We start from the raw sequence: 27,143 nt of genomic DNA, 5'->3' as shown, positions 1-27,143 counted from the left end.
AAGGGGTTGATTCTGATAAAGCTGTGGCAGAATGACAAAATAGTAAAAGTGGGAGACAGTAGGGTGTTTGTGGAAAATGATTACTCACTGTACACCAGGCAGAAGAGGAGTATATTTATTCCACTAATCAGGGAATGTTGAGAAGCAGGCATGAGATTCAAGCTGCTGTACCCAGCTGTTTTCTGAATATTCTTTCCTGGAGGGACAAAATCATTATTGTATGCAGAGCATGCTAAGGAGGACATACAAACGTTTGTCCATCAAAAAGTCAGTTATGAAACAGAAGAAGTTTCTGATTCTTGTTCTTCTGGTAATAAAAATCACAGAGAGATAGTGCCAGTGAAACATTTTCTAATATTTCAAAGGAAAATGCTTGAGAGACAGAAAAAGCAAAGACCTGTCTAGAAGAACCAGGAGTACTTTGGAAATGAAGCAGAGACTGGGTTTGGGAGCTGGAGATCAACAGGAAAACAGGAATAAAACTAGCAACTTGGAAACAAATAAATGTGGGATTGCAACACATTACTTATATTTGTGAAACATGACAGAACAAGAACACCAGGAAATATTGGACTTTTTTGACTTTGTTAAACTTGTAGGGAACTCTAAAGCATATGCCCTACTTCATGCCGTTAACATTTGGAAGTACATTTAGGAGAGGAGAAGAGGAAAAAAAGTTAACTGTAAGTAAAATAAAATTTTACTTTAATAGGGTTTTTATAATGCATGATATAATCAACATGCTGTAGAGTAAAGTTGTCTCAGTTATTTCTGAGTGTAATAGAGATACTAAACAGGTGCCCTGTTTTTTGTACTTCTTTCTTTCTCCTTCAGTTGTAGGCACTGCAGTGTAAAAAAGAAGAAATGTATGGTCAAAAGAGTAGGCTACAAGAAAAATCAATGAGCTTTTTCCACTCTTGAGTAGGGGAATGACTGGATTAAAGCTCATGGCTTGATCGCATAACAAGTTTTAAGAGAAAGCAAATAAGAAAACCATTGTCTAACAAATGAATGAGTGGTTGCAGAAGCAGCCCAATATCTGATTGTCATTTCTCCATGGAGACAATCTGATGAAGAGCAATGAAAGCAGAATACTTATTTCCATGGTTAGGGGATAGTGTTTTCTGAAAGCATTCAAGTGTTTTCCCAATCTGGGAGAATAAAGATAAGCCAAAATCAAACAGAACTTAGTAGAAGCACACGCTGTAGCTTACGTCTTAGCATGGATAACCTCCTTTTAGGTTAACCCAAGTCTATGAGTGGTAGCTGTAAGTCTGAGACAGTTGTTCATATTAGGAGGGTAAAACTTCAGTATCTGAAGATGTACCTAGTTTTGTCTGTTAGTATTCAGTTAATAGGTTTTGGGGGTGTGCTTTTTTTGAGGGCTTTCAATAAAACAAGTATTGTAAGATGTGACATAGGCTCAAGTGGACATGACAAGAAGCATCTGTATAAGATAGCAAGCTACCAGATATTAGTATATGAATATAACACAAAAGCTGGAACTAGACACTTAAAAAAGCTGCTACACAAAAAAGGTGGTATTAATAACTTTTTAACATGATGATGCTTTCTGTGTTGTCTTTAAAATGTAAATGGTCTCATAGCTATATTCAAAAAATAAAACGTAGTGAACTATGTTAAATATGTAGAGTGCAAATAGCTATGCTACAGGAGACACATTTTGAAAGAAATGAGCATGTAAATTTAATAAAGAAAGGATTTCAGGAAGGTTATTCAGCGAAATATCTGGGACAGAGGAAAAGAGGAGTACTTATATTAATTGCAAGAGGAGCTCCAATGGTGATAGAAGAGGATATAAAATAATGATAGATTTGTAGTAGTAAGGGTCTTCTGGCAAGGGAGGATGGTTACACTGGCATGTATTTATATTCCACCTAAAACTGCTATAATAGAGCTTAAGAAAATTCTGGGAGAAATAATCAGCTTTTAGCAGGGAATATTACTTAAAGGTGGGGACTGGAATTTGATTTGCAGCAGTGAAGGTGTATCTTGGGGGTCCAGAAGGGAAATATAACAAAGGAGAGTAGAGTTTTGAAGAAATGTATGAAAATATTTGGCATGATATATGTGAATTCAGTAGTAGGAGTTAGGAGTGAATTTACATATTATTCCCCAAGATATAAAAACTGGTCTAGGCTAGACAGAACATATATTTCACAGGAACATGTTCATTTAATTGAACGTTTTGATACATATTCAATAACAATTTCATATTACATGCCAATAACAGCTAAAAAATGTAGGGTAATGAAATAAAAATAAGACACTAGCACTTTCCCACCTATCAGTTGAAGAGAGAGGAATTTAAGGAATGGGCAGTGTAAATTATTTGGGAGTCATTAGAGAAGATAGAAATTTCTTCTGAAAATATAGCTAGGGAGTGGGATAAAATTAAAGTGGAGTTTAAAAATAGGGTGGAAATAAAAGAGAGATACGGTTAAGAAGTAACAAGAATTATTTAGAGAGACTGACAAAGGTTAAAGTATTGCAGAATAGGGGAAATCTCATTGAACACGAAGAGGAGCAATTTCAGAATGCTAAACAGAAAATAAGGGACTACCTTGATAATATGCATACATTTAGAAAGATTGCTGTTAAGCAACTGTTTTTTGATGATAACTCATGAGAACAAAAACTTTTAGTACAATGAACAGACAAAGAAAGTAGAAAGGGTTGTTGCCAATGTTAGGGAGCCTATAATAAAAGATCCTGTAGCGGTGCTAGAAATATTTCAAACATTTTATGAACATCTGTATAAAGTATGAAAATAAAGAAAAGATACAAATGGAAATGTTTATGAAATAAGTAAATTTGCCAAGGTTAGAGATAGATGAGGCTCAATTACTACTACTTAGGACAGGAGGGGAGGAGATGAAATAAAAATGGTGATTTATAACCAATCCACAGGAAAGTCCCTATGAATAGATGGTATTCTTGTGGAAGTTTAGTAGCTCAGAGAAAATAAAACTGATAAAGATCTGGAAGTTTTGTTTAGCAGTATTTTAAGAGGAGGAGAAGTACCAACATCCTGGAAGAAAGTGGTGGTGGCTGTAATACCTAAAGAGGGTAAAGACCCATCAGATCCAGCTTCCTACAGGCTCATTTCAACTCTAAATCATGATTATAAAGTGTTTGTCTATAATGGGCTAAAGAATGGCAATGTTGATGCCAGAATTGATATATATTAATCATTGCAGTTTTGTGGAAGAGAGGCAAACATTTGATAACATTAACAGAAGAGTGAGGATCCAGAGAGATACAGAATGTAAGAAAACACCACTTTTATTAGGAGGTCTTGATGCAGAGAAAGCATTTGACAGTAAGCTGAGGGTTTATGAGCAGGACAATGGAAACATTTGCATTGCATGATAAAATATTATAAGGTTGATTAGGAGGATATATGAGGGATCAGGGGCTAAAATTAAAGTGGGTGGGTCCTCCCTGATAATTTATGTTTGAGCAGGGAAACCAGGCATGGGTGTCCACTTTCCCTTTGTTATTTGCATTATGTTTAGAACCACTAGCAAAGAAAATAAGAGGCTCAGAAATTCAAGGATATAATTGGTATGGTAGTCAATAAAAGCTGGCTGTATTTGCAGATGATGATATCTTATTCCTGATAAAACCTGAAAGGATATTTCACTGTTGTGGAACATTTTGAGACAGTTTCATATCTTTTTGGAATACAAAAATAATGAAGCTAAAACAAAGGCAATAGCTGTAAGTTATGTACCACCACAGGAATTGGTTCAGCAGTATCCATATTTATAGAGACATGATAAAATTAAGTAATTTAAGAGTATGGATTAAAAAGAATTCTGGTGTAGCAGCTAAAGGATATGTGGGAAGGGACTAAACAAAAGATAATATAAAAACTGAGAAATTGGAAGCTCTGTTTATGGATATGGAAAGCAAGATGAAAGCAATTAAAATCTTTTTAGTCCTTTAATTTTATACACAGGTCTGGCTTATTTTTATCAAACAGAGGAGAAGTTGTGGATAGCAATTAATAAAGAGCTGAAGGATTTTATCTGGGAGGGAAAGACAAGAGACAAGTGAGACGAACTGATTCTTCCTATAGAACAAGGTGGTCTGGGATTACCAAATTTGAAAGGGTATTTTAGAGGTACACAGTTAAGGCTCCTGTACATAGCACAAGAAGAAACTTATAGCACAAGAGTGGAAAGGGGTGATAACACCGTGAGGAAGCTCAGGAAACAGGGAGAGACTGGGATTTTGGATGCAGATCCGTAAGGAGAATAACAATATTATTTAACAATATTATTCAATAACAATATTATATTCATAAAGTAATAAAATGTATTCTAAGAGCTAAGCCAGCATGGGAATGGAAAAAGGAGATTCTGCTGATAAGGATGCAGACAATAGGCAAGAAGGGGCTGAAAATTATTGGAAAAAACTGGCAAAAGATCCAAGGTATTGGGATCAGATAATTAAGGAAAGGTAATAGAGAATCTAAGAATTTATTTGGACTGCACGCTAGAGATTGCCTTCCCTATTAAGGATTAATATCAGAGTATAGGCAAAGAGAAAGAAATAGGGGGATCCTAAGTGAAAGACCAGCACTGGTAGAGTTTTTAGTAGAGTCTAGAACTGAAGTTGCTGTTAAAAAGGAATAATTAGTAGAGTATATAAAATATCAAGAGGAGGTTAGAAAGGATTGGGAAGATAAATTGGATAAACAATTCACAAAGAAACAATTGAGGATATATATGTATGTCTCCCAAATATACAGAAAAGTCTAGAAGATTTAGGGTCTTTACTTGGAAGTGTTTACATAGGTATTTTTATACCCCAAGTAGACTCCACAAAGAATTTTTCCATGGGTTGATAGGAAATGTTGGAGGTGTGATGGGCAAGAAAGAGGTAATTGGGAACATATTTTCTGGGAGTGTGATGAGTTGGCAGACTTTAAAAATTCCCTGGAGACTACTCTGTCAGAAATACTGGGTAAGCAAATTGGTATGACTAAGGAAATGATTTTTTTAGTTATGATACAGAATCATAATTGCCTAGACATAGTAAGGCCTTGCTGAGTCTAATTATGATGGCTGCCAAAAGAGCAGTTACTAGGAAATAGAAATGAAAGTCCAAACCAACTGTATTGAAGTAGTGAGTATAGTAACAGAGATAAAACAACTGGAAGTGGGATCTTTAGAAAAGGATACGAACAAATTACATAGAAAAATAATGGGAATTTCGGGAGAAATACATGCAGACAAGGAAATGAGGTTTAAAAGAAGGCAGTATTTGAATGAGATATGTAATGTTTGACTGACAGTGACTGTGTAGATTAGAAGTGTTGTATAATGTTTGCAATTAAAATTATGTCAATGTGGTTTGTTTTCATTTATATAAATGTATGATTGCCTATGTTGTAAGTGGTAATTTAATAAAGATGTTTCTTGCTTAATAAAAAAACAAAAAAGTTTTTACTTAAATACACATGTTCCTGTGAAATATATAAAAAAAAATTTGAGCAGAAGCCTGAGGAGAAAAGCTCCAAAATATAAACATTTTTAAACAGACCTTCAGTAATGTACATGGACAAACTTTAATATCCACTAACAAATACCCATACATGCATACATTTTCTAGTTAGATTACATACATATGAAAATAGAAGCAACTATTACAGTATAAAAGATAGTTATACATTAGTAGATACTGAACACAGAGCATTTGAAGAGGTGTATTAGTGAGTTTGTCAGATAATAGATTATGTGATTAGTGCTTAGAAAATCAAAGACATGGAAGTGAGGGAATGAACTAAGTAGGGCAGAAAATGTTATTGTATATAAAAGGTGGGGTATAATGCAGGTTCAGAGATAATTTTATATATGTATGTCTAAGGTTTATATTAGAAGTATAGAGGTGGGGGTAAGCAGTGTCACAAAACAGTGTATATAGGTGGGACATGCTAGTAAAACTATCCGAGTATTGGTGGATGCAGCTTGTGAGGCATAGGATTCTGAATGAAGAAAAATGGTTTGATGATATGGCAAGATAAAGATAGCAGTAGTTTATCCTGGAGATGTTGAGATAGTGAGAAGTTTACTCTTCTTTCTTCACATAATCTGTCTATTCTTCCTACTATTTTTGTAATTGTCTCTTGCAGTGTGTTTACCACCCTAGCCTTTGTTCTCTATTTGGCCACCAGTTTTTTATACATTACACAAATGTGACCTTAACCCTGCTTTGAGCAGTGGGAAGATGATTTCACCATCTCTCATGTCAACTTCCTTATTACTACATCCTATTGGATTTACTAGTGCGTTTTTATTCTAAGCTGTGTGTTTCAGCCTAGGAGTTACTATAAGCCTATAATCATCTACATCTGTATCGTCTCCAGAACTGCCTCTCCTAATGTGCATACTTTCCATTGTTTTTGCTATTGAAGTGTATGATTTAAAATTTTTATGTAACCAGTATAGATTTTTTTTTCTCAACACAGATGAGTGCTAATTATCAAAGATAAGACATTTAAAAAAATGGTGCAATTGTTTGTATGACCTTCTATAGGTCAACATGATTTGAATGTCCCAGACATTGTCCGCAGTAGGATCTTTACCATACTTATTAGGAAATGATTGGAGGAGGGGGCAGTCCAGATATTTTTATGCCTGTCATTTCTGAGCTTCTTCGGTATCAGTCATTTTTTACCAGCGGTGAAAGACAGTGCCCTGTGAATGGTCTGGTACAAAATTACCAAAGAAGGCAGAAAAATGGCAGATTTTGCAAAAGACAATACTCTGTCTGCAGTGTCTTGTCAGGTGATTCAGTACTGACAAACTGAAGACTAAATATGTGGTATAGTAAGGAATATTTTGGAGCTTTAATTTAGGGATTGGGTCTTTTTGCATTTTGTAGAAAAGTATTTTGCTTTATTACTTTTATTTTAGCTGCTACACTTTCTTTTGGTGTCTGTTTACCTTCTTGTTTACTGTACAAATAAACAAATGTGATTACTTTCTAGTAGTTAGTCTGCTTGTGAGGGCAGGGAGGATGTGCAGTACTATTATTGATTTTCGGGTTGAATGTAACCTTTTAAGGGAGATGTTCCTTAACCGTGGGTATCCTGTTTCATTAATTGACGAGTTGATCCAAGAAGTTGACATGAAAAGGACTGATGGTTTCTACAAACCTATCCTTAATCAAACTGAGACCAGTATAGTTCATGGTCCTAATAACATTTGTCCTTCACTCCCTGAATTGCATTTAAGTCCGAATTTTGAGCCAGTCACTATTAATAGTAAACCATGGTTTGCCTTGAGCTTTTTTACTACTTTTAATGTAAATTCTCAGGCTATTTGGAAAACTATCTGTAAGAACTGGCATTTCATTTCCAATAACACCTTTCTTCTTGAGAAATTAGGTGTCCAACCTTGTGTTGTGTATAAAAGGGGATGTAACTTGAAAGAATTATTACAAAGGAACTTGTCCCAAACCTCACATAGTAGACAGAAAGGTATGTCCCCCTGTGGTTTTTGTAATTGGTGCAAAGTGGTTAAGTCGGGTAACTCTTTTGTAGTCAGGAATAGGAAATATCAGATTCATCATAAGTTAAATTGGGAGTCAAAATCTATCATTTATGTAGCATTATGTAATTGTTGTCCAGCTTTCTATATAGGGAAGATGGACCGTAAGGCCCGTGAACGTTTCTACCAACACATCTATGCAATCAGAAAGAACTTAAATGACAATGCATTGGCTAAACATATTATTATTCACCCAGGACATAGTTTTCTATTCATGGGCATAGATCAAGTCCCTATTAGTATTGGGGGGGGGGGTCCTCTCTCTTTGATTTTAGAGAACCGGGAACTTGAGTGGCAGTTAAAGCTAGATGCCTTCAAGTCCCCTGGATTGAATGAAAATTGTAATATCTCAGCAGTTTTAAAGCTTAGGAGTTATTTTAGATAGGTTAACGCTTGTGGTGCTTTTTGTACTTGTTTGTACTTATAATTAACCTTTTTAAAAATGTTTTGATTTTACATTGATCGTCATTTGTATTTATTATAATGGGGTAACAACATAGGTTTGCAGCCTCATATTTTATATATTGTATACTTATTTTGATTTTTAAAGTATAATTTGATTGTGCATTTTAGAATTCATAACACCTTCATTTCATGTATTGGGAGGTGACGTGGGTTTGTGTCACTTCCTGTTTTTATAAAGGTGTGCTTTTTGCACTTGTACTTGTATCTCTGAAGCTGCATTTATAATAGTGGTGAAAACGCTGTTATTTGACTTAATAAACTTGCGTTAAGAAAGTATTTTTCTTCTGGACTTTTGGATTCAAGGTTACCTGTGGTCTTTTGGTTCTAAGCGTTTTTTGTCTTATTTGGCCACAATCATAAGTATTAGTAAAGACATGTAAATGGCAAGCTGTTCAGCACAAGCTAATCTTTACAGCTGCAGCATTCATTATTTTCTAGGTCTAAACTGGGTTTTATAAATCATAACAAAACACAGTATATATTATTTTCTGTAATCTTTGTAAACAACTTATGATTTTAATCGATAACTACTCAAGGTACACTGAGAGCAACATTTTTTCATTCACGTGTGCTATGTGAAGCTAGGAAGTTCTGTCTCTAGTGCTTGAGATAGTTATAAAATATGAATTTTATGACTGTATATATAATATATGAATGGCCTTCACTAGCTACATAAAGATTGACACAGCTGAGCTGACATAAATATTCTATAGCTCTTTTGTCCAGCAAGTGTCACAGACTTCAGAACTGAAGGGAATTTGCTTTTCTCCCATATACCACCATGTAATAGTGTTCAGTTTTTTGAATGACATTTAGAATCCATTAACCTACACTAGGCAGTAGTCAAGGATGAATGCAGCTGTGTTGCTCATTTTGTAAGCTTTCAGGTGAAATCTTTCAATAGCTTGTATATAGCATGGTTTTGTACTTCTTAATATAAATATTAAAACTTACTTAGAAGCTTCACTATTTTTTCAAGAAAAGTTTGGAGATGTTACTAGGGTTTAAGATGGCTAATTGGAAATGAATTATGGGTCAGGATTCAGAAACAGGCCAGTCTGTGAGCGTTTCAGGGACACATTAACCATAATAAGGAAAAAAAATTATTTTCAACTTATTTGCATGTATATGAATCACTTAATTACCACAAGCACTAAAAGGCTCTTTTCTACTGCCCTTGTGGTTATCATCTCTGGTGGCGAATACATTTTGTTAGCCCAGTCACCTCCCTATTCCCATGCACACAAACACACCGCTGTATCTCTTACCTGTTCCTGATTTAAAAGAATGTCCTTAATGTTGCCTGTTATTTTCCCTATGCCTCGTAAATCACAAATTAATACAGTCAGTGAATAATGCAAGGTGTTAGAGTTTCATTCCTGTTATTGTTCAGTAAATGCAAGACCTGTTTCTCTATTGACCTTTTAACTGGATTAGAGTAGTAATTAAAAAGAATCCTTGGTGTCGTCTTGTGTTCTCATCTGCATTGTCTGTAAGTCTTGAGCAAGACTTACTTATGTCACAGGCTATTACAGTCTGTCATTAATGCCATACTTAACAGTATCATGCTTCCTATGTCCTGGAAATCCTGAGTGCAGTCATTAATGCCATACATAACAGTATCATGCTTCCTATGTCCTGGAAATCCTGAGTGCAGTCATTAATGCCACACATAACAGTATCATGCTTCCTATGTCCTGGAAATCCTGAGTGCAGTCATTAATGCCACATATAACAGTGTCATGCTTCCTATGTCCTGGAAATCCTGAGTGCAGTCATTAATGCCATACATAACAGTATCATGCTTCCTATGTCCTGGAAATCCTGAGTGCAGTCATTAATGCCATACTTAACAGTATCATGCTTCCTATGTCCTGGAAATCCTCAGTGCAGTCATTAATGCCATACATAACAGTATCATGCTTCCTATGTCCTGGAAATCCTCAGTGCAGTCATTAATGCCACACATAGCAGTATTATGCTTCCTATGTCTTGGAAATCCTGAGTGCAGTCATTAATGCCATACTTAACAGTATCATGCTTCCTATGTCCTGGAAATCCTGAGTGCAGTCATTAATGCCACATATAACAGTATCATGCTTCCTATGTCTTGGAAATCCTGAGTGCAGTCATTAATGCCATACTTAACAGTATCATGCTTCCTATGTCTTGGAAATCCTGAGTGCAGTCATTAATGCCATACTTAACAGTATCATGCTTCCTATGGCCTGGAAATCCTGAGTGCAGTCATTAATGCCACATATAACAGTATCATGCTTCCTATGTCCTGGAAATCCCAAGTGCAGTCATTAATGCCATACATAACAGTATCATGCTTCCTATGTCCTGGAAATCCTGAGTGCTAATAACTTTTATTATTTGCATGACTTATTATTATTAAAGTGGATTAAGGTCATGGTAAAGGGTGTCCCTGGTGTCTAGTGTCTCCTCAAGCTGCACAACTTTTTAAATGTATTACAGTAATGTGTGAAAGTCCCTGGTTTGTAGTGTCCTCATGCCACTATTTTTGGATTACTCATGAGGAATTTACTTATGGCATCCACACTCTCCCCACCCTCACACCTCTCGTACCTCTACAGACACACACACACGCACACGCAGTCATTCAACCAAATGCACGTGCACACACACGTGCGCGCGCACACATTCAACCAAATGCACGCGCGCACACACACGCAGTCATTCAACCAAATGCATGCACACAAACATACACACACCACACACACACACACACACACACACACACACACACACACACACTACCTATCTGCTAAAATCCTGACATTTATCTCGCTCACTCATTGAAAGTAATGGGTAAACATGAGCTTTTGGCTGAGTTTAATACCATGGCTGGTGGTAAGGATTTTTTATTCTGCTGTGTAAAGCAGTTACAGCAAGCATTTCCAAGGGAAGAGCACTTGGCTTCTCCATAAAGCAGTCTTGTTGTTCAGTTCTTGTGAATTAAGGTTACCTTCACCAAAACTGATTTTATGAACATGAAGCTCCAGGAGATTGTTAGTGGTCTTTCACCAGTTGTTTTTCTGTCTATTAACTATTTCCTTAGTGACTTATGACATATTCCTATAATCTTTTATGCCATTCATATGGTGATTTACTAGTCTAGCCTCTCTCACAAGATAATCAGAAAACAGAACGAAAGGTGACCTGCAACAAGTTGCCTAACAAAAACAATATGTATATATCTTAAACTCTAAGAAAGAAGGAAAAATTCATGTAATCTTTTATACCATTCATATGGTGATTTACTAGTCTAGCCTCTCTCACAAGATAATCAGAAAACAGAATGAAAGGTGACCTGCAACAAGTTGCCTAACAAAAAATATATATATATCTTAAATTCTAAGAAAGAAGGAAAAATCTAAAGCTATTATTATTTTTGGGAATCAGCAAAAACTGTTCACAGTCCCAGGGGACTGCAGACTACTCTGCTGTGATCAAACCCCATTTGAATGCACTTAACATTTTAGATACTTATTAAACTGACTAGATCAGAAACTTGCCTTCCAGCACCTTGTTGAAGTAACAAAAGCAAAGGTTGATTCTCATCTGCTCTGGGTACAAAAAAACACATTTTTTTCACTTTCGTTCCCCGGAAGGTATAGCACCATTTAAAAAGCTACATTCCTGTCTTTTTTTCACCGTAATTTAGTATTTTTAAGCACCTTTATTGAATTATCACTTGTGACATAGGCAAAGTAATCAAACCATATTAACAAGTTCACATTTAAAGACATTATAAGATATATAACAAAATAGGTGATGCATAATCTAAGCAACATTACATAAATTATTCAGTTTCTGCCTTCTCTTAAACCTCATTCCTCCTCCAGAACATATTTTCTGCAGGTATTGTTCCTACATTTTCCATTTTTTTCTATGTAATTTACTCCTTTCTTTTTATAAAAATCCCAATTTCTGTTTTATTTTCTCTGTTACAATATTCACTACTTTAAGTATAGTTGGTTTACAATTAATTTCCATTTTCTAACAATTGCTTTTTGGCAGCCATCAGAATTAAACTTAACAAGGCCTTACTGTGACTAGGCATTTCAGGTCCTGTATCCCAGCTCAAAAAAAAAACATTTCCTAGTTACAGTCATTCATACAGTATTCCTGACAGAGTACTTTGTAGGGAATGTTTAAAGTTTGCCAACTCATTACACTCCCAAAACTGTTTCCAGTTAACTCTTTCTCCCTCATCACACTTCCAAAGTTTGCCATCTATATCAGGAAAAGTTATTTGGAGGCTGCTTGGGGTATAAAAGTATCTATACAAACACTTCCAGGCAAAATCCTAAATTTTGCATATGTCCTCCCATTTTTCTTTGTGAATTGCATATCCATTCTTTCTTCCCAATCTCTTCTGACCTCTTCTTATCGATTCCTGTAGTTATTGTGCAATAATTTATATGCCCACTAATTATCCCTCTTGTAACAGCAGCTTCTATTCTAGTTTCAGTTAAAAATGCAAAAATCACAGGTTTTTCATTTAGGATTCCTCAACCCTTTTTTCTTTGTCTATTTCTGATATCAATCCTTGATAAGGAAGGCAATCACTAGCCTTTGTTAATCTTAACTTCAATATGGTATTCCTGTAATATCTCAAAAAAGGAAAAAAATGCCCTTTTAACCATCACTAACAGCATATGCAAATTTGTCACACTTTCTGCAAGAATAGAAAATCACTGCTTAATGAATCAAACTACTCCCAAACTCTCTGACCTAAAAGATGCATAAAGATCATGTGGAAATGTTTTTTCCAGATCTTTTTCTTGTAATTATGCTCTTATCATGTAAAATGAGCTTTCTGATGATAAAATATGTGACTTTTAGTTTTGTTACATTAACAGGCCTATATTTATTGAGTTCAGTTAACTTGTTTGCATTTACTGTATCCCGAACAACTGTACACTTACTTCTTGATTCTGTGTCATCTGGGAGCTACTTCTCGTAATGTCATATGAAGGAAAACAGTGTGTAGTTTAATACTTCAGGATATTAAATTGAAAGAAGTCCTATTATCGCAAGAACACAGACTGAGATTCTACAAAATTCTGCATTGATCAAGCTCATTAACTTACCTGAGACATGGTGGGGCTGCTAACTTCAGCCATTATTCACTGAAGCAGCAGCTCCACCTGCATGTCAGATCTGGTATTGATGACAGGGAGCCAAGTCTGATGTACAGGTTGAGGGAGCTACATGGCCATGCGGCTGTCCAGCACATGATGGCGGCATGGCCATCATACCTGCATTCTTCCCATCCAAGATGAGGACTAGTATCGTGGGGCCACTAATGCACCAAGGAATTAAGTCCATACAACAGCACTCTGCAAGCCATCTCCACAGGAGTTTGGAGGACAACTCACAATACAACAGACAGTCTGAGGTTGTGTCTCTTCAATTTCCAAAACCTACAGTACGTCTCCAACTGTATGCCAGGTATTGTCTGCAGTACCTAATTACATAAATAAAGTAAAAACGCCAACCACAGGAGCACCAAAGGTCCATAGAGGTAACAAAAAAGTAAAACTGTAAAAAAAAAAAAAAAAAAAACACTAGCTCCACCACAGCGTATCAAGCAAATATTTGTTGAACTAAATAAACAAAAAATGGCTAAGCGCTTTCAAGCTGAATCAGATGAAGAGCTTTGGCTTCAAAGCACTTATCCCTTTTTTGTTTTATTTAGTTCAATAAATGTTTGTTTGATACACCGTTGTGGATCGAGTGGCTTTTTTTTACAGTTTCACAATCACACAAAGAGGTGGAGCATCCGCCTTGCTGAGAAGCCCATTAACTACAATGACCAGTTTCTGTTCCAGTGCTAATCCAGTAAGCACAACAAACCTACTTTAGTGTAGTTTATGACAGCAGGGATTCACACACCTGCTTTTCTTAAAGTGTTCCTCTCATGGTAGACGATTTTTTATTACAATATTCTTTCTGTGTTTTGCACTGTATGCTGAGCGCTACAATTTTACTAGGAATCTTATTCTGTACCGTTTCTTCTGTTGCTTTTTATTTAAATATAAATTAATTTAGTTATTGAGTTATTATCTGTTTTCCTGATTGAGTGAGTGATTGTGCTGCAGTCTGTCACTTCACGTGCTTAAATCTGCTACAGACTACAGAAAACAATGGTTCTCCACTGCAACCTGTTTATCTCCCTGCTGCATTATCAAAATGTGGGCAGACATGACTCAAAATCAGGAAATACTTTGACAGTCAGCATACAGTAAATACAAACACAAGTTTATATAATTCCAGTACAGAAACTAAAGTAAAAACTATATATTTTAGAATCTTAAAGACAGTAATGAGATCATTATTATTACAAAAAGAATCAGTAAAAAAATTGACAAGATTCTTTGCTCATGAACTTATACTTAGAATCCTTCCCTTCCCTTGGTTATCCACCTTACCAAATTGTTTTATCCTTTAACTTAAGTTGGTTATCCTCTTTCTTACCTTACCTTTATACTCCCAGGGCTAGACTGTACTGCACAGGTCTATTGTTGGCCATCGAATGGGCTAACCATCAAATGGCCGAACATCGAACAAAAAGCTTTGAAAGTTCACTCAGTGTACTTTAATTTCATCAACAGGGTAACTAACTACTTGTCCAACACTTCCCAGTCTCACACACAGAAGTGTTTCAAACCACTTTTCTCCACTGTAGTGTGGTCTTGGAGTTGGTATATATAGTAAGGGGGATGTGGCGCGAAGATCCTCACCTTGGTGGGTTTGAAACACTTTGTGTGTTAGACTGGGAAGTGTTGGACAAGTAGTTACTTACACTGTCGATGAAATGAAAGTTCTGTGAGTGAACTTTCAATGCTGATTGTTCAATGTTCAGCCATTTGATGGTTAGCCCAGTCAATGGCCGAACATACACCCCACTGGACAGACTACTACTTTTCATTCTTAGCACCATAAATGTGACATTCTCTTCCTACAGAGCTAAAACAGTTATCCTCCTTTCATACCTTCAGAGCCTACCTGAAAAATACTTACCCAAACACAAATTCTGTAAATACTTTCACCACAAAGAGATCAATTGGTGTATATACCTCTCCAAATCTTTGTCATCTTCAACTCTCAAACTGCCCGTTCCAAGTATGTTACCCACATTGTTAGCTGTCCATCAGTATTTCAGTAATGCAGTGAGGATCCCCAGTCCCATCACTCCATATCTTCTCTCTCGATACCCATTGTCTTTTGATTGTATTATAAATAGCTTATACTGTTTGCACTACATGTTATTTTCAGTTTATTGTATTTTATTGAGGTTTTCTTCTAAAATTATTTGTTCATCAGCAAAACTTTTTCTCAATTTAATCTGAAATATGTGTTCAATTGTCTGTAACTAATTTACTTTTTTGTTTGGGATGAACCTGAAAATGGTGGATGTCAACATTCTGCCTCAGTTAAATATTACTGGGCTGTGGTTTGTTTGCTCTGCCTGATTCTTCTGAGTTTATTACCTTATCTTGAAGCATGCAACAAACATCCAATGGTCTGGACCTTAGATTGATTGAAGGTCTACACCTCACATGCTTATAAAATTTTTGGAAGTCATATATTCATTTCCCTTTTTCCTAATCTCAACTTTTTTTTTTAGTTTTTCTATTCTCTTCTACTTTGCGTCATTACAATAACTTGTAACACCATATAGCTAGCCCCCTAACTTTGTAATTCTTTTTCTTTATTTGACAACTTAAACTTTCCTGTCTCTTCCTCCTATCATCTCCAGTCTTCTGGTAGCACCATCTATTATTCTGTAGTGTGTCACTACTTTTTGTGTTTGTGTTATCATAATCCCGCATTATTATATCCATCCTATTGGACTATTGTAAAAAAATATTGCTATGTATCCACTATGTAAATATAGTTTTATGAATCTTTTCTCACTGGGTCTCCATTGGAGATGGGCATGTGGTCAGTCAGACTTTCACAGTTAAGTGTGATAAATAAGTCCATCAGTGGCAATGGATAATGGCAAAATAGTCTCCTCCTTATTTCTAAACTTGTCTAAAGCTTTTGACACAGTTTTTCACTGCAGACTTCTGCTTGAAATGTCCTCATTTATTACTGTGGGTTACTCTCAGCCCCCAGTTCTATGGTTCAAAAGCTATCTGTCCAGTAGATATCATTCAGTAAAATGGCATTCCACCCTCTCTCCATACCTCCCAGTCACCACCAGTATACCACAAGGCTCTATCCACACAACAGGCCTCCCTAATACTGTATGCAGATGATTCCACACTCATTTGCACTTCAGACAACATGGTACACCTCCATAAATTACTGAAGAAGCTTTAATAGCAACGGAATCAAGGCTTTATAACTCACAACTCATGCTGAAACATATTAAAAAAAAAAGAGCTACTACTTCCCCAGATCTCTCTCTCATGAAAAAAAAATTAAGTCCTCTCTCTTCAACCATCAAAGTCACTTCTCATAAATTATTAGGGATGATAGTGGATGATAATCTTAAATCTGACCTGCGTATACAAAATTGCATAAGAGAAAAACGTCAAAAACTAGGGATGCTTTATAAAGCCAAAAACATTTTCACCAACAAAAATAAAACTACACTTGCCACTACTTATATCCTCCCCACACTTCCTTACGGTGCTCCCATCGTTACTGACCTTTAGGCATTACAAAAATCAAAACTTCAATCAAGCTATAACAAATTTGCTAAATTTGCAACAAATACAGAACTTTACTGCTGTATAGCACTAAGACTAAATTGTTTAGAACTACCCCATCAAGTAACATGTACACAGCCTCTTACTTCATATAAAATTACCCAGCATCTATCTGCTTGTCCAGCACTAAATAACATTCTACACAACTATGTTCCCAGTTGGTCATTACTTTCCAATGACAAAAAACTTCTGTCTGTCCACAAACCTATCAAATCTGCTTGGCATTATCTGTACTCGTACCAAGTTGCTAAGGCCTGGAACTCCTTACTTGTATCCATCAGGACAATGCCCTCCCCTCTCGTACTTCAAAACCATTTTGAAAGACTTCCTAGCCTAAAGCTGTTTCTCTTCTTGCTCAATATAAGGATAGGTTATATACCTAAATGTGAAAAAATATCATTTCATACCCTACACCTCCTTACTCTCCCTTCTTCACTTACTTCCTTACCTTTATCAATTTCTCTCGCCAGCTTTCTGTCTAAATTTACAATAAACCTGCTTTTCTCTCACTTCACATTGCAATTCCTTTTTTGTGTTGTACTAACTTACCTTTAATATCATTTCTCTATAAACTGGCTAAACTTTCTCTAAACATTAAATCTTTATCATCTAACTTGCATGTTCTTAACCAGTGTTTTCATACTATGTCTAATTTGGTATAATTATTTAAACTGTAGTTTTTTTTTTTTTTGTATTACTTGTTATATATTGTAAAATTATTGTTCTTAAAATGTTTTCGCCTCACAGCAAGAGGTTCTCCGGATTGATCCTCGGCTGGGTTGCCTTCTGTGTGGAGTCTGCATGTCCTCCCTTTGGTTACATGGGTTTCCTCCGGGTGCTCCAGTTTCCTCCCACATCCCAAAGACATGCTGTAGGTGGATTGGATACTCTACATTGGCCCTAGGCGTGAGTGTGTGCATGTGTGTGCCTTCCGTAGAAGGTTGGGCACCAGGCTGGCAACTTGGCACTGTAAAACTCCACTGCCAATCATGAGCAGACATGTGATCCTCTGTGGTGACCCCTAACTGGGAAAAGCCGAAAGAAGAAGAAAAAATTGTTCTTAAAATGTTTTATAATACACTGGAGTTTTTTTTTCCCAGACTCTGCTAAAAATGGTCTCCTACCCAGTCGGAGTTTCCTGGTAATCAAATGTCAATAAATAAATCAAATAAGTAAATAAGACAAGTCTTAATATATTTGCCTATAACATATACATGGTCATTAGTTTTGCCGTGGTGCTTTTATTTATTACATAAAGAAGACATTGCTTACACCAGTTCTGAAGAAAATTTCTTTGGATTCTGACAATCTTGACAGTTACCATAATATCTTCAACCCTCCTTTACCAAGCAAGGTTCTGGAAATTGTAGTTTATATACAGCTTGACTCATCTTTCTTTTTCTTTTTTTTTTTTTTTTTTTTAAGCAACATGATTTGTTTTTACTCTAAGGCTGGTTTCCAGAACTGCCTCAGTACTCACCTGGCCCTTATGTTTTTTTTTTTGTTATCTAAGATATTAAGGGTACCAGTCTATTTTGGTGGTCTTTGATCTTAAAGCAGCATTTGACATGGCTGATGCCGTCACTTTAATGACTGTGGAGTGGTTTACTGCTCACCTCTCTAGCCACTAAGAGAGGGGTTGTTTTTTCCTGGCATTAAATCATCTTTCGTCATCCTGCACAGGGGACCATCTTGGGCCTCATTTTCCTTCACCATGAATCTGCTGTTCCTTAGTGATTGTATTAGGGGAGAGGTGTGCATCATTACTACTCTGCAGATGATACTCAGCTATACCTCCCTTTGCTTTAGGACTCCATGTGACCTCTGTGTTTTCTTGCAGACAATTTTGACTCTGTTTCGAGCGCAGTGTCATCAGGACACTTTTGCTACTGCTATTCATGCCACTCTAAGGAAAACTGTGAAGGTTAGACCGTGTGTGACATTTGTGCAGTATTGGCGTCAATCATTGCTGGCAGATACTCAAGAACCAGTTGTCAGCTGTTGTAAAGTCTGGCTGCTTCCATATAAAGACAGTTTCCCATATCAAGAACTTTTTCCTGCCTGAAGACATGACTGCTTTTGTGCATACCCTTCTGGACTTCATGCTGGATTGCTGCAGTTCCCTGTTCCTTGGGCAGTCACTATGAACTTGTCCAGCTAGTGCAAAATTCTGCTGCTAGATTCATAACTGGTACTTCACATTACCACCATGTTACACCTGCTCTTTATAGCCTTCAGTGGCTGCAAAATTAGTTGTGCATCATCTTTAAATTCTAGTCCTTGTTTATTTAACTGCATATTGCATGGATTCCCTTTACCTGTACATGCCAGTTATTTTGTACTGTGACACCTGTGCTGTGCACTGTGTGACTCAGGAGCTACTGGTAATTCCGAATTTCTGAATTCTCCCATGACTCACTGTTTTGATCTTCATGGATCACATCTGGCTGCAGGAAACCCTAACACTAAATAACTTTAAAATGATTTGTATGATGCATTTAAGTTAATTTTTAATGTATCAGTTAATGCATTTAACAAATGTATTGCTTAATTTGTTAGGATCTGGTTTTAAACACCTGCTTTACTTCATTGTCTAAATGGTGTATGATTTATGATCTGTTTCACTTAATGTTATGTTTGATTTTTCTACTTTTGTTTAATCTATAAGCAGTATAATGGGGTCTACTGCAAGAGCTTGTGTGCCAGAAACTCATGATACATTTGCTTGCTGCCACTTGCTTGAAAATGCAAATCCTTGAGTACCCTCTAGCCCAATCTCCTGTAACTACTTAGCCCTTCCAACGTTTGATGTTCTAGCACTCTATGGCCTTACCAGAGAACTAACTATAACCTTAAAACTCCCACTCAGTTGCCAAACCAGTGTTCTGTCCCTAAACCTGAAATTCTCTTCCCACTCCCTAACCCTGAAATTCTCTTCCCACTCCCTAACCCTAAAAGTGCCTTCCCACTCTCTGACCCTAAAATTCCTTCCTGCTCTCTAAACATAAAGCTTTCTTATTTCCCTAACCCTAGGTCTTCCTTCCTGCTCCTTAAACCCAAATCCCCATTCACTCCCTCCTCACAGCTGCCGTACTTGCCTTGCTGAAACTTGAATAATGTCATATGTAAGTACTTGGCTAGCTCCCATTGCAGGTCATTTTAAACCTAGCCAGTTTCTCTTTTTGTGCTCGAAATAACCCATCTCATTTGGTTATAGATTGGATATACCCATCCCATGGTCGATAATTATATATTACCCCTAATGAGAATAACTGGAATCATACCATAGATAATTTGAGGGGACCTATGCACAGGATAAAGCATTTAGGAATTACCTCTATCTATTAGTATTACAGGGGCCAGTCCTGGAATACGTTTTCTGTTTCCCATTCATAGATCTCAGTTGCGCTTGAATATCGACAGGGATGAACTTTGTTTTATGTGGATGGAAGGTCTGTTCCACAGCAGTGATATACTCTGTGAGATATACCTGCTTCTCCAAACCATTCTGGTAATGTTGCAGAAGAGGTTTAGAACCCTGGACCAAGTATTTCTTATGCCATTTGAATTGCTGATGTGCTGTAAATCAGTAATGAGTCTAATTACTAATTATTAATTAGTAGCTGCTTGTTTGAACTCATATTTGAGTTTGACCACGAGTGGTTGTGTACATGAGCTACAATACACTCTAGTCCCTTCAACACAGTGGTTTTTGAGTGCTTAGGACTAGAATGCTTGTAATAGAGTCAATATAATGTGTTTCAATACACCACCTCTAAGAAAACACAAACTTACCAACAGTTAATATTTAGTTCAAAATTATAAAAATCTTTTATAGTCCTGCTTGTTTTGCAAATATTGTGAAGCATTTAGATGGAAAATAGTGTTTGGGTAGCATATAAGTGACTAACTCATATGAAGTAAAACATAAATGTAAGTATAGAAAAGCAATCGCTGTTAAACTGAAACACTTTATGGTGATGGGGAATAGTGACAGTCAAAGCAAATCAAGTCATTCACTGAGCTGTATAAAATGAAAAAATGGTAAAACAGTTGGAAGTCACTCTTCTACAGTGTAGGCCTCTAAGATTTTTGTACAGTGTGCAGTTTCTGGGTGGCTTTATCAAATAAAGGCACCTTCTTAGAGAGGCTCTATAGCAGGCCAGCTAGGGTAGTGTAGGTCAGGAAAGCAACACCCCTGAACAGAGGGGCATGTGGAAGGTGGTGCTGAAGGTGCAGTATTTGGAAAAAAGACACACTGCAGTTTTTTATATACATTAGGGCTACTGACATTTACATACAGAAGATATCACTAAACATAAATGGAATGAGGCTGCTTAAAGGGCATTATGTAATTCTAGCAGTGAAGATTCAGAAAGAACATTGGGATAGATTCCAAAAGACTTGCTTTCAGAGTATGACACTTACTGTGAGACTTGCTTTCAGAGTAAGTAACAGTCTGAGGGCAAGTCTTTTGGATTCTCATCCTCTGGTGTAAGCTTGTTTATAGACAGAAAACCACAAATAAAGATCACGTAGTGTGCTGGCCATAGTAATTACACTCAAAAACACCTCCGGTGACCAAGATAATGTTCCAACTCAAACCGATTTATTTGAAACAGTAAATTGTTTTGCACTTTCATCCTTGTGAACTAAGGATTTCATCAGAACCGTTAATTAATTCATTCAGTGATGCAGAGGTTAACACTGTCACCTCACAGCAAGAGGTTCTCTGGTTCGATTCTTGGCTGGGGTGCCTTCTGTGCGGAGTCTGTATGTCCTCCTTGCATTTGCGTGGGTTTCCTCCAGGTACTCCGGTTCCTTCCACATTCCAAAGACATGCTGTGGAGTATTTCTCCCCAGGCCTCTGCTGAAAATAGGCTCTGTCCTAGTCGGACTTTCCAGTCAGCAAATGTTAAATAAATAAAATTGAAATTTAGACCAATCATGTGACCAATATAGCATTTATTTTAAAGAAACATTAACCAAATATAACTCCAACACATGCATATATAATCTGCAATTTGTAGATAGGCCTTACACCGTAGTAAATCACTTATCGATGAAAAAGGTTTTGTAATCAGGGCAGACGTACATCTGAGTAAGTCACTTAAACTGAGAGGAAGTCTTTTAGAACTGGGCCCATTCTGTACTTTATTTGCTTTACTCTACTCACTCTGTAGACTGGAATAAACTGCTAAAGAGACTTTTTTCCTGACGTAATGTTACATATTGAAAGCAAAACTTGCAGGTATTAGAGGTAGGTTGTAGATATAAGCCTGATGAATTTTAGAAGACAAGTAGGGAAAGATCTTTTATTTGTTCCACACATATATTGTAAACAGTAAACTCAAGAGTTTAGAAAATTGCAAAGAACTTTCTTTCATTAAGTTTTTGGAAAATGCATATATTTTCATGCTTACATATTCGTTAGTCTTGTCTGGTTCTCAGGAAAATGAGATGTTATAAAGAGGAATTCGAATTCATACATAAAATACTAAATAATTAAAATATGCTTCTGTTCATAGGATTAGAAAAACAAGTTTGTAAAGTTTAGGGAATGTACTTTTCAGCATAGGCATACTTGAAAACTGCTGGCTTAACAGAACAATTTAGTAATGAAATAAAATATTATTGTTATTGCATTCTCAAGTGGGCAAGCAAACTCCTGCATCCACTGTGGTAAGTAAATGGTACCTATACTGACCAAAAGAGGGATTTCAAGATTTGCAGTAATGTGATGTAGTTTGCAAATGATGTGGACCTAAGATCGTATGTGAAAAAGAACTAGGATCATACATGTGAAGATCTTTAAAATGTTTAAGATTTATGTTAACAGTGCTGCTTTACAGTGCAATAGTAATGCTACATTCCTTTTAAACATTAAAGAACCAGCCGCACTTTATTTTTTTTATTACATTTTTTATTAGTTGAAATAAACCATAACTTGTTTTTTGATTTTCAGGTGTGAATGTTATGATTATCTGTTTGACATTGCCGTACAAATGAAGACATGTGGGTTAGACCCTTCGCAACATCCTACAGAAGAGAAGGGCATTGTATAATAAATGAACTCATGCATTTTTTTGAGTTTTGTCAAAAGGAAATAAATGAAAAAAAGACAGAGAAATCCATGAAGCACTGATCTGGTATCCCAACCGTCAGCCTCAATGGTCCACAAGACAAACTAAAAGGTTAGGAATAAGGATAACTATTCAGAATGTCAGATCCTGGCCACAGCAAACTTGGCAAAAATAAAAATAGTTTTCTTTCCAGAGGAAAAATTAAAACAGTTAAGAATTTATACAGATATTGATTTAATGATGGATGAGTGTTCTTATCTGATTCCAGACTGAAAATTTAGCAGCTCATATAGTTTAATTCCAGGGGGAGGTACCAGGTCTGCCTAGGTGTGGAGCTGTACCTAGTGTCTCCATGTTATGCTGTAGTTACAAGATCTTATACCCTTTTACATTTTGCCAGTGTTAGGTAGCTCTTATCAACACTACATGAAAGGAACTACCACCTTGCCAAAACTTAAAGGAGCAAATACATATACACAAACTATATGTGTATGTTTGTGTGAGGGGAACTGTGCCTGCTTGTACTAGGCTAATAGTTTTAAAATCATATTCTGAATAGTTATTCTTATACCTAATAAAGTTCCTAATGAAATGAATGAAAGCACTTAGTACGCACAGACATTGTGGTTTTAGAAACTAGCCTTCATGTTAAACCCAGAGCACTTACACTGTAACTGCAAGCCTTAGTTTTATGAAAGAAAATAAATATTTTATAAATTTTTACTGTCTTAAGTTGTACTATGTTCCAATTATTTGATGATGCCATATAAAAACTAATTACTTGAAAAGTAGTGTATACTGTTGTGCTGATATACAAGTGATTATATAAATATATGAATAGAAAAGCTTAACTAAAGCACTTTTCCCTTGAATATTTGCTTACTGCTGTTAAGTTTAAGCTTTCCGAGAATCCAAATCAGTGATATTTGTGAAAAAGAAGTTATGTCTTACCATAACGTTCCATCTGAGTTGTTGATCTTCTTCCAGTCATCACTGATGTGTTCGGTTCCGAGCCTTCTGGACCGAGTCAGCCTTATACCATGCCTGCGTGCACCAAAAAACTCTCGCGCTAAGCTGCTACCCACAATGCCCTTTGCTCAGTTACCTCAGATCGAGTTTGCATGCAACATATAGAAGAAGAAGGTCAGAGGCCATCTCTGCGCAGAAACCCTAATACACCACAAAGACCCAGAAGATCCGCCAGGAACCTTAGGAGAGGGTCGGTGGGAGGGTGTGATGACTGGAAGAAGATCAACAACTCAGATGGAACGTTATGATAAGACATAACTTCTTTATCTGAAGTTGTTAATCTTCTTTCTATTCATCACTGATGGGACCCAGTCCCCAGCTACTTGAAGAACCTTTGTGGCCCTTATGGAAGAACATTCCTGAGAACCATAGAACCAAAGGCCGCTCTTCTCCTGGAGATCAGATCCAATTTGTAATGCTTGATAAAAGTGTGGGGCTAAGCCCAAATGGCAGCTGCACAAATGTCATCTCTGGAGGCTCTAGAGTGGAAGGCAACAGATGCTGTAATAGCCCTAGTTGAGTTAGCTTTGATTTGGCCAGGCTTTGATCCCTCCGTAAGTGAATATGTGAAGGCAATGCAATCCCTGAGCCATTTAAACAAAGTAACTTTCAATACTGCGCCTCCCATTCTAGGACCCGCAAAGGAAATGAAAAGCTGGTCAAACTTGCAAAAGGATTTAGTTCTGTCCAGATAGAAACTTAATTGTCTATGAACATCCAAGGAATGTAGGCAGTATTCTCCCTTGTTAGAGTAGTTTGGGAAGAACACAGGGAGCTCAATGGACTGGTTAATCGAAAAATCAGAAACCACTTTGGGGAGAAAGGATGGGTTAGTATGAAGTGATACTCTGTCCTTATGAAAGATCAGATAAGGGCTCTTGTTACAGAATGCTTGTAATTCAGAAATTCTTCTGGCTGAAGTTATAGCCACCAGAAATAAGGATTTCCATGACAGGAAATTTAGATCACATGTCGCAGCCAGCTCAAAAGGGAGGCAGAGAGAAAGACTGCAGAACCCAGGACAGATTCCATGCCTCCACCGGCTGTGTGATGGGAGGCCTGCTGTGAAATATGCCCTTGAGTTAGGTCTTGCAAAGGGGAGAGGAAATAAGTGGCACTCCATCAGACCCGTTATGGAAGTTGGAAACAGCTGCTAGATGGACTCGAATGGTGGAAGCTGAGGCCCCTTTTTCGAACAGTTCAGTCAGATAATGAAGAATAGTGGCTACGGGGGCTGAGAACGGGTCTAGCTTCTGATTACATGACCAAATAGAGAATCTTTTCCATTTGTCCCTGTAAAGTTTCCTGGTGGATGGTTTATGACAGGCAAAGATAATATCGCGGACGGGTGAGGAGAGGGTTTCCTGCCTGGCAACTAATGGAAGTGGAGAAACCAAGCTGTCAGCTTGACAGTGGACAGATTCGGGGGAGTCAGCCCTTGTGGGTGAGATATGAGGTCCTGACGAGTGTCTAGGATACAAGGAGGTTGTAACAGATGAGATCGAAGGAAGGGGAAACCACACTTGATGAGGCCAGAATGGGGCAATGAGGATCACTTTGCTTCTCAACCAAATAGCTTTCCTTAGAAAAAGGGGAATCAGAGGAATCGGATGATAAGCATAAAGGAGACCCGTGGGCCAATCGTGGATTAAAGTGTCTCTCGGTGACTCCCTGAGAGGGGGAAAGAGGAGAACATAGCTGCTGCATTTTGTGTTTGAAGTGGAGGTGAAATGGTCGCAGCATGTCTGTCCCCAACAGCTGAAAATTTCCGCCGCCACACTCGGTTTGAGAGACCACTCATGAGGATGAAGGATGCATCTGCTTAGCCTGTCCGCAATCACATTGGAGTTCCCCAGGATATGCGTTGCAATCTGCATTGCTTACTGTACTTATTTCCTTGTTTCACTTGAAAGAAAGTTACTATTTGTCGTTTTTGCATTTAAGTTACCTGTAACACATTGCACTTAAGTTACCTGGCACTTCCTCACTAAAGCAATTATATAAGTCAGCACTAAAAATTAAAAGCACTACACCCTCACTCCCCTCTGGCCCTGGTTTTCAATTATTAAGGAATTCCCAATATTATTCTAGCATGTCCAAAGGTCAGTTGTCAATCTCCTCTCCGGTCCAGCTGGTGAATCTGGGAATCTTGAGGCAATGTTACAACTGCCTCATGTACACAGACCTCCCAACAAATTCCAACACATGTGAGAGATGCACCCATATAGCCAAACTAGAGGCTAAGCTCTCTCAACTCAGTACTGGCATAACCAGTCAGGAGGAGAAGGAAACCACACTCACTACAATTCCAGTCTCACATAGACCTACCACGACAGCAAACCAAACACATAATCACACAAAAACATACTCGGAGGCTCTAAATAAAGATCTGCCGAAGCAGCAGAGACCTCCAAAGCAGACACCCAAGCAGCTGCTACCCCAAAACAAAACACGTCCAACACATATCCCACAAAGCCAGTGTGCCAAACAGTCACAGCCCTTAAGACTAAACAACACACCTAATACACTTGTAATAGGTGACTCTATCGTTTGGCACACTGACGTCCCGCTCACCAGGCTGAACAAGGAGAGGGTCACGGTGAGCAGCCTGTCGGGCGCTAGGATCCGCCACATAACACAAGCACTCAGGTCACTCCAAGGCAAGTACAAATATGACTCAGTCATTGTCCATGCTGGTGTGAATGACCTGAGACGTACCTCCCTGGACTACATGAAAAGAGACATAAAGGAGCTCTCTAAGCATGTAGCCCAGGCCGGTATGACCCTGACCTTGAGTAGCATCTTACCCTCACCAAGAATGATGCCACAATATGAAGACAAGATGATCAATTTCAACAATTGGCTTAAGTACTGGTGTCATTCAAAGGGGATCCAATGCCTGTCAGCTTGGGATGATATGCTCGACAAGCCACGATGCTTTGCTAGGGACGGCTTGCACCTGTCAACCCTGGGCTTTCGGATATTGGCAAAGGCTCTTGCTACCCCCATAGTGCCTTTTTTAGGCAAGGCTCAAAAGACAAACCCACCTCCATAGGTATCACAAGGGATAAGAAACTAAGAGTAATGCTACTCAACGCCAGAAGTCTAAACCTCAAGATGCACGCACTCGAAACTCTCCTTAGCATGGAGAACATCGATATCTGTGCAGTAACAGAAACCTGTTTCAGGGCTCCTGAGAGCACCCCAGCACTACCAGGTTATACTTC

General features: G+C 37.4%; 1 protein-coding gene across 5 annotated transcripts in view; it reads left to right on the top strand.

Annotated features, from left to right (window-relative positions):
• LOC122811078 (APAF1 interacting protein) overlaps window positions 1-23,615 on the top strand; it is a 791,984-nt gene extending 768,369 nt beyond the window's left edge. For all 5 annotated transcript variants that reach the window (XM_044082644.1, XM_044082647.1, XM_044082643.1 and 2 more), the window contains one exon: window positions 22,770-23,615. In XM_044082644.1, the coding sequence (XP_043938579.1) occupies window positions 22,770-22,869 (100 nt within the window). In that variant the 3' untranslated portion in view covers window positions 22,870-23,615. The remainder of the gene's footprint in view (window positions 1-22,769) is intronic.
• The last annotated feature ends 3,528 nt before the right edge of the window (window positions 23,616-27,143 follow it).

This window comes from Protopterus annectens, chromosome 9.part0, assembly GCF_019279795.1.
Source record: "Protopterus annectens isolate FY-2018-M chromosome 9.part0, PAN1.0, whole genome shotgun sequence".
Classification (NCBI taxonomy): domain Eukaryota; kingdom Metazoa; phylum Chordata; order Ceratodontiformes; family Protopteridae; genus Protopterus; species Protopterus annectens.
Note: the sequence above shows the minus strand (reverse complement) of the source record. Positions and strands in the feature narration are given on the sequence as shown.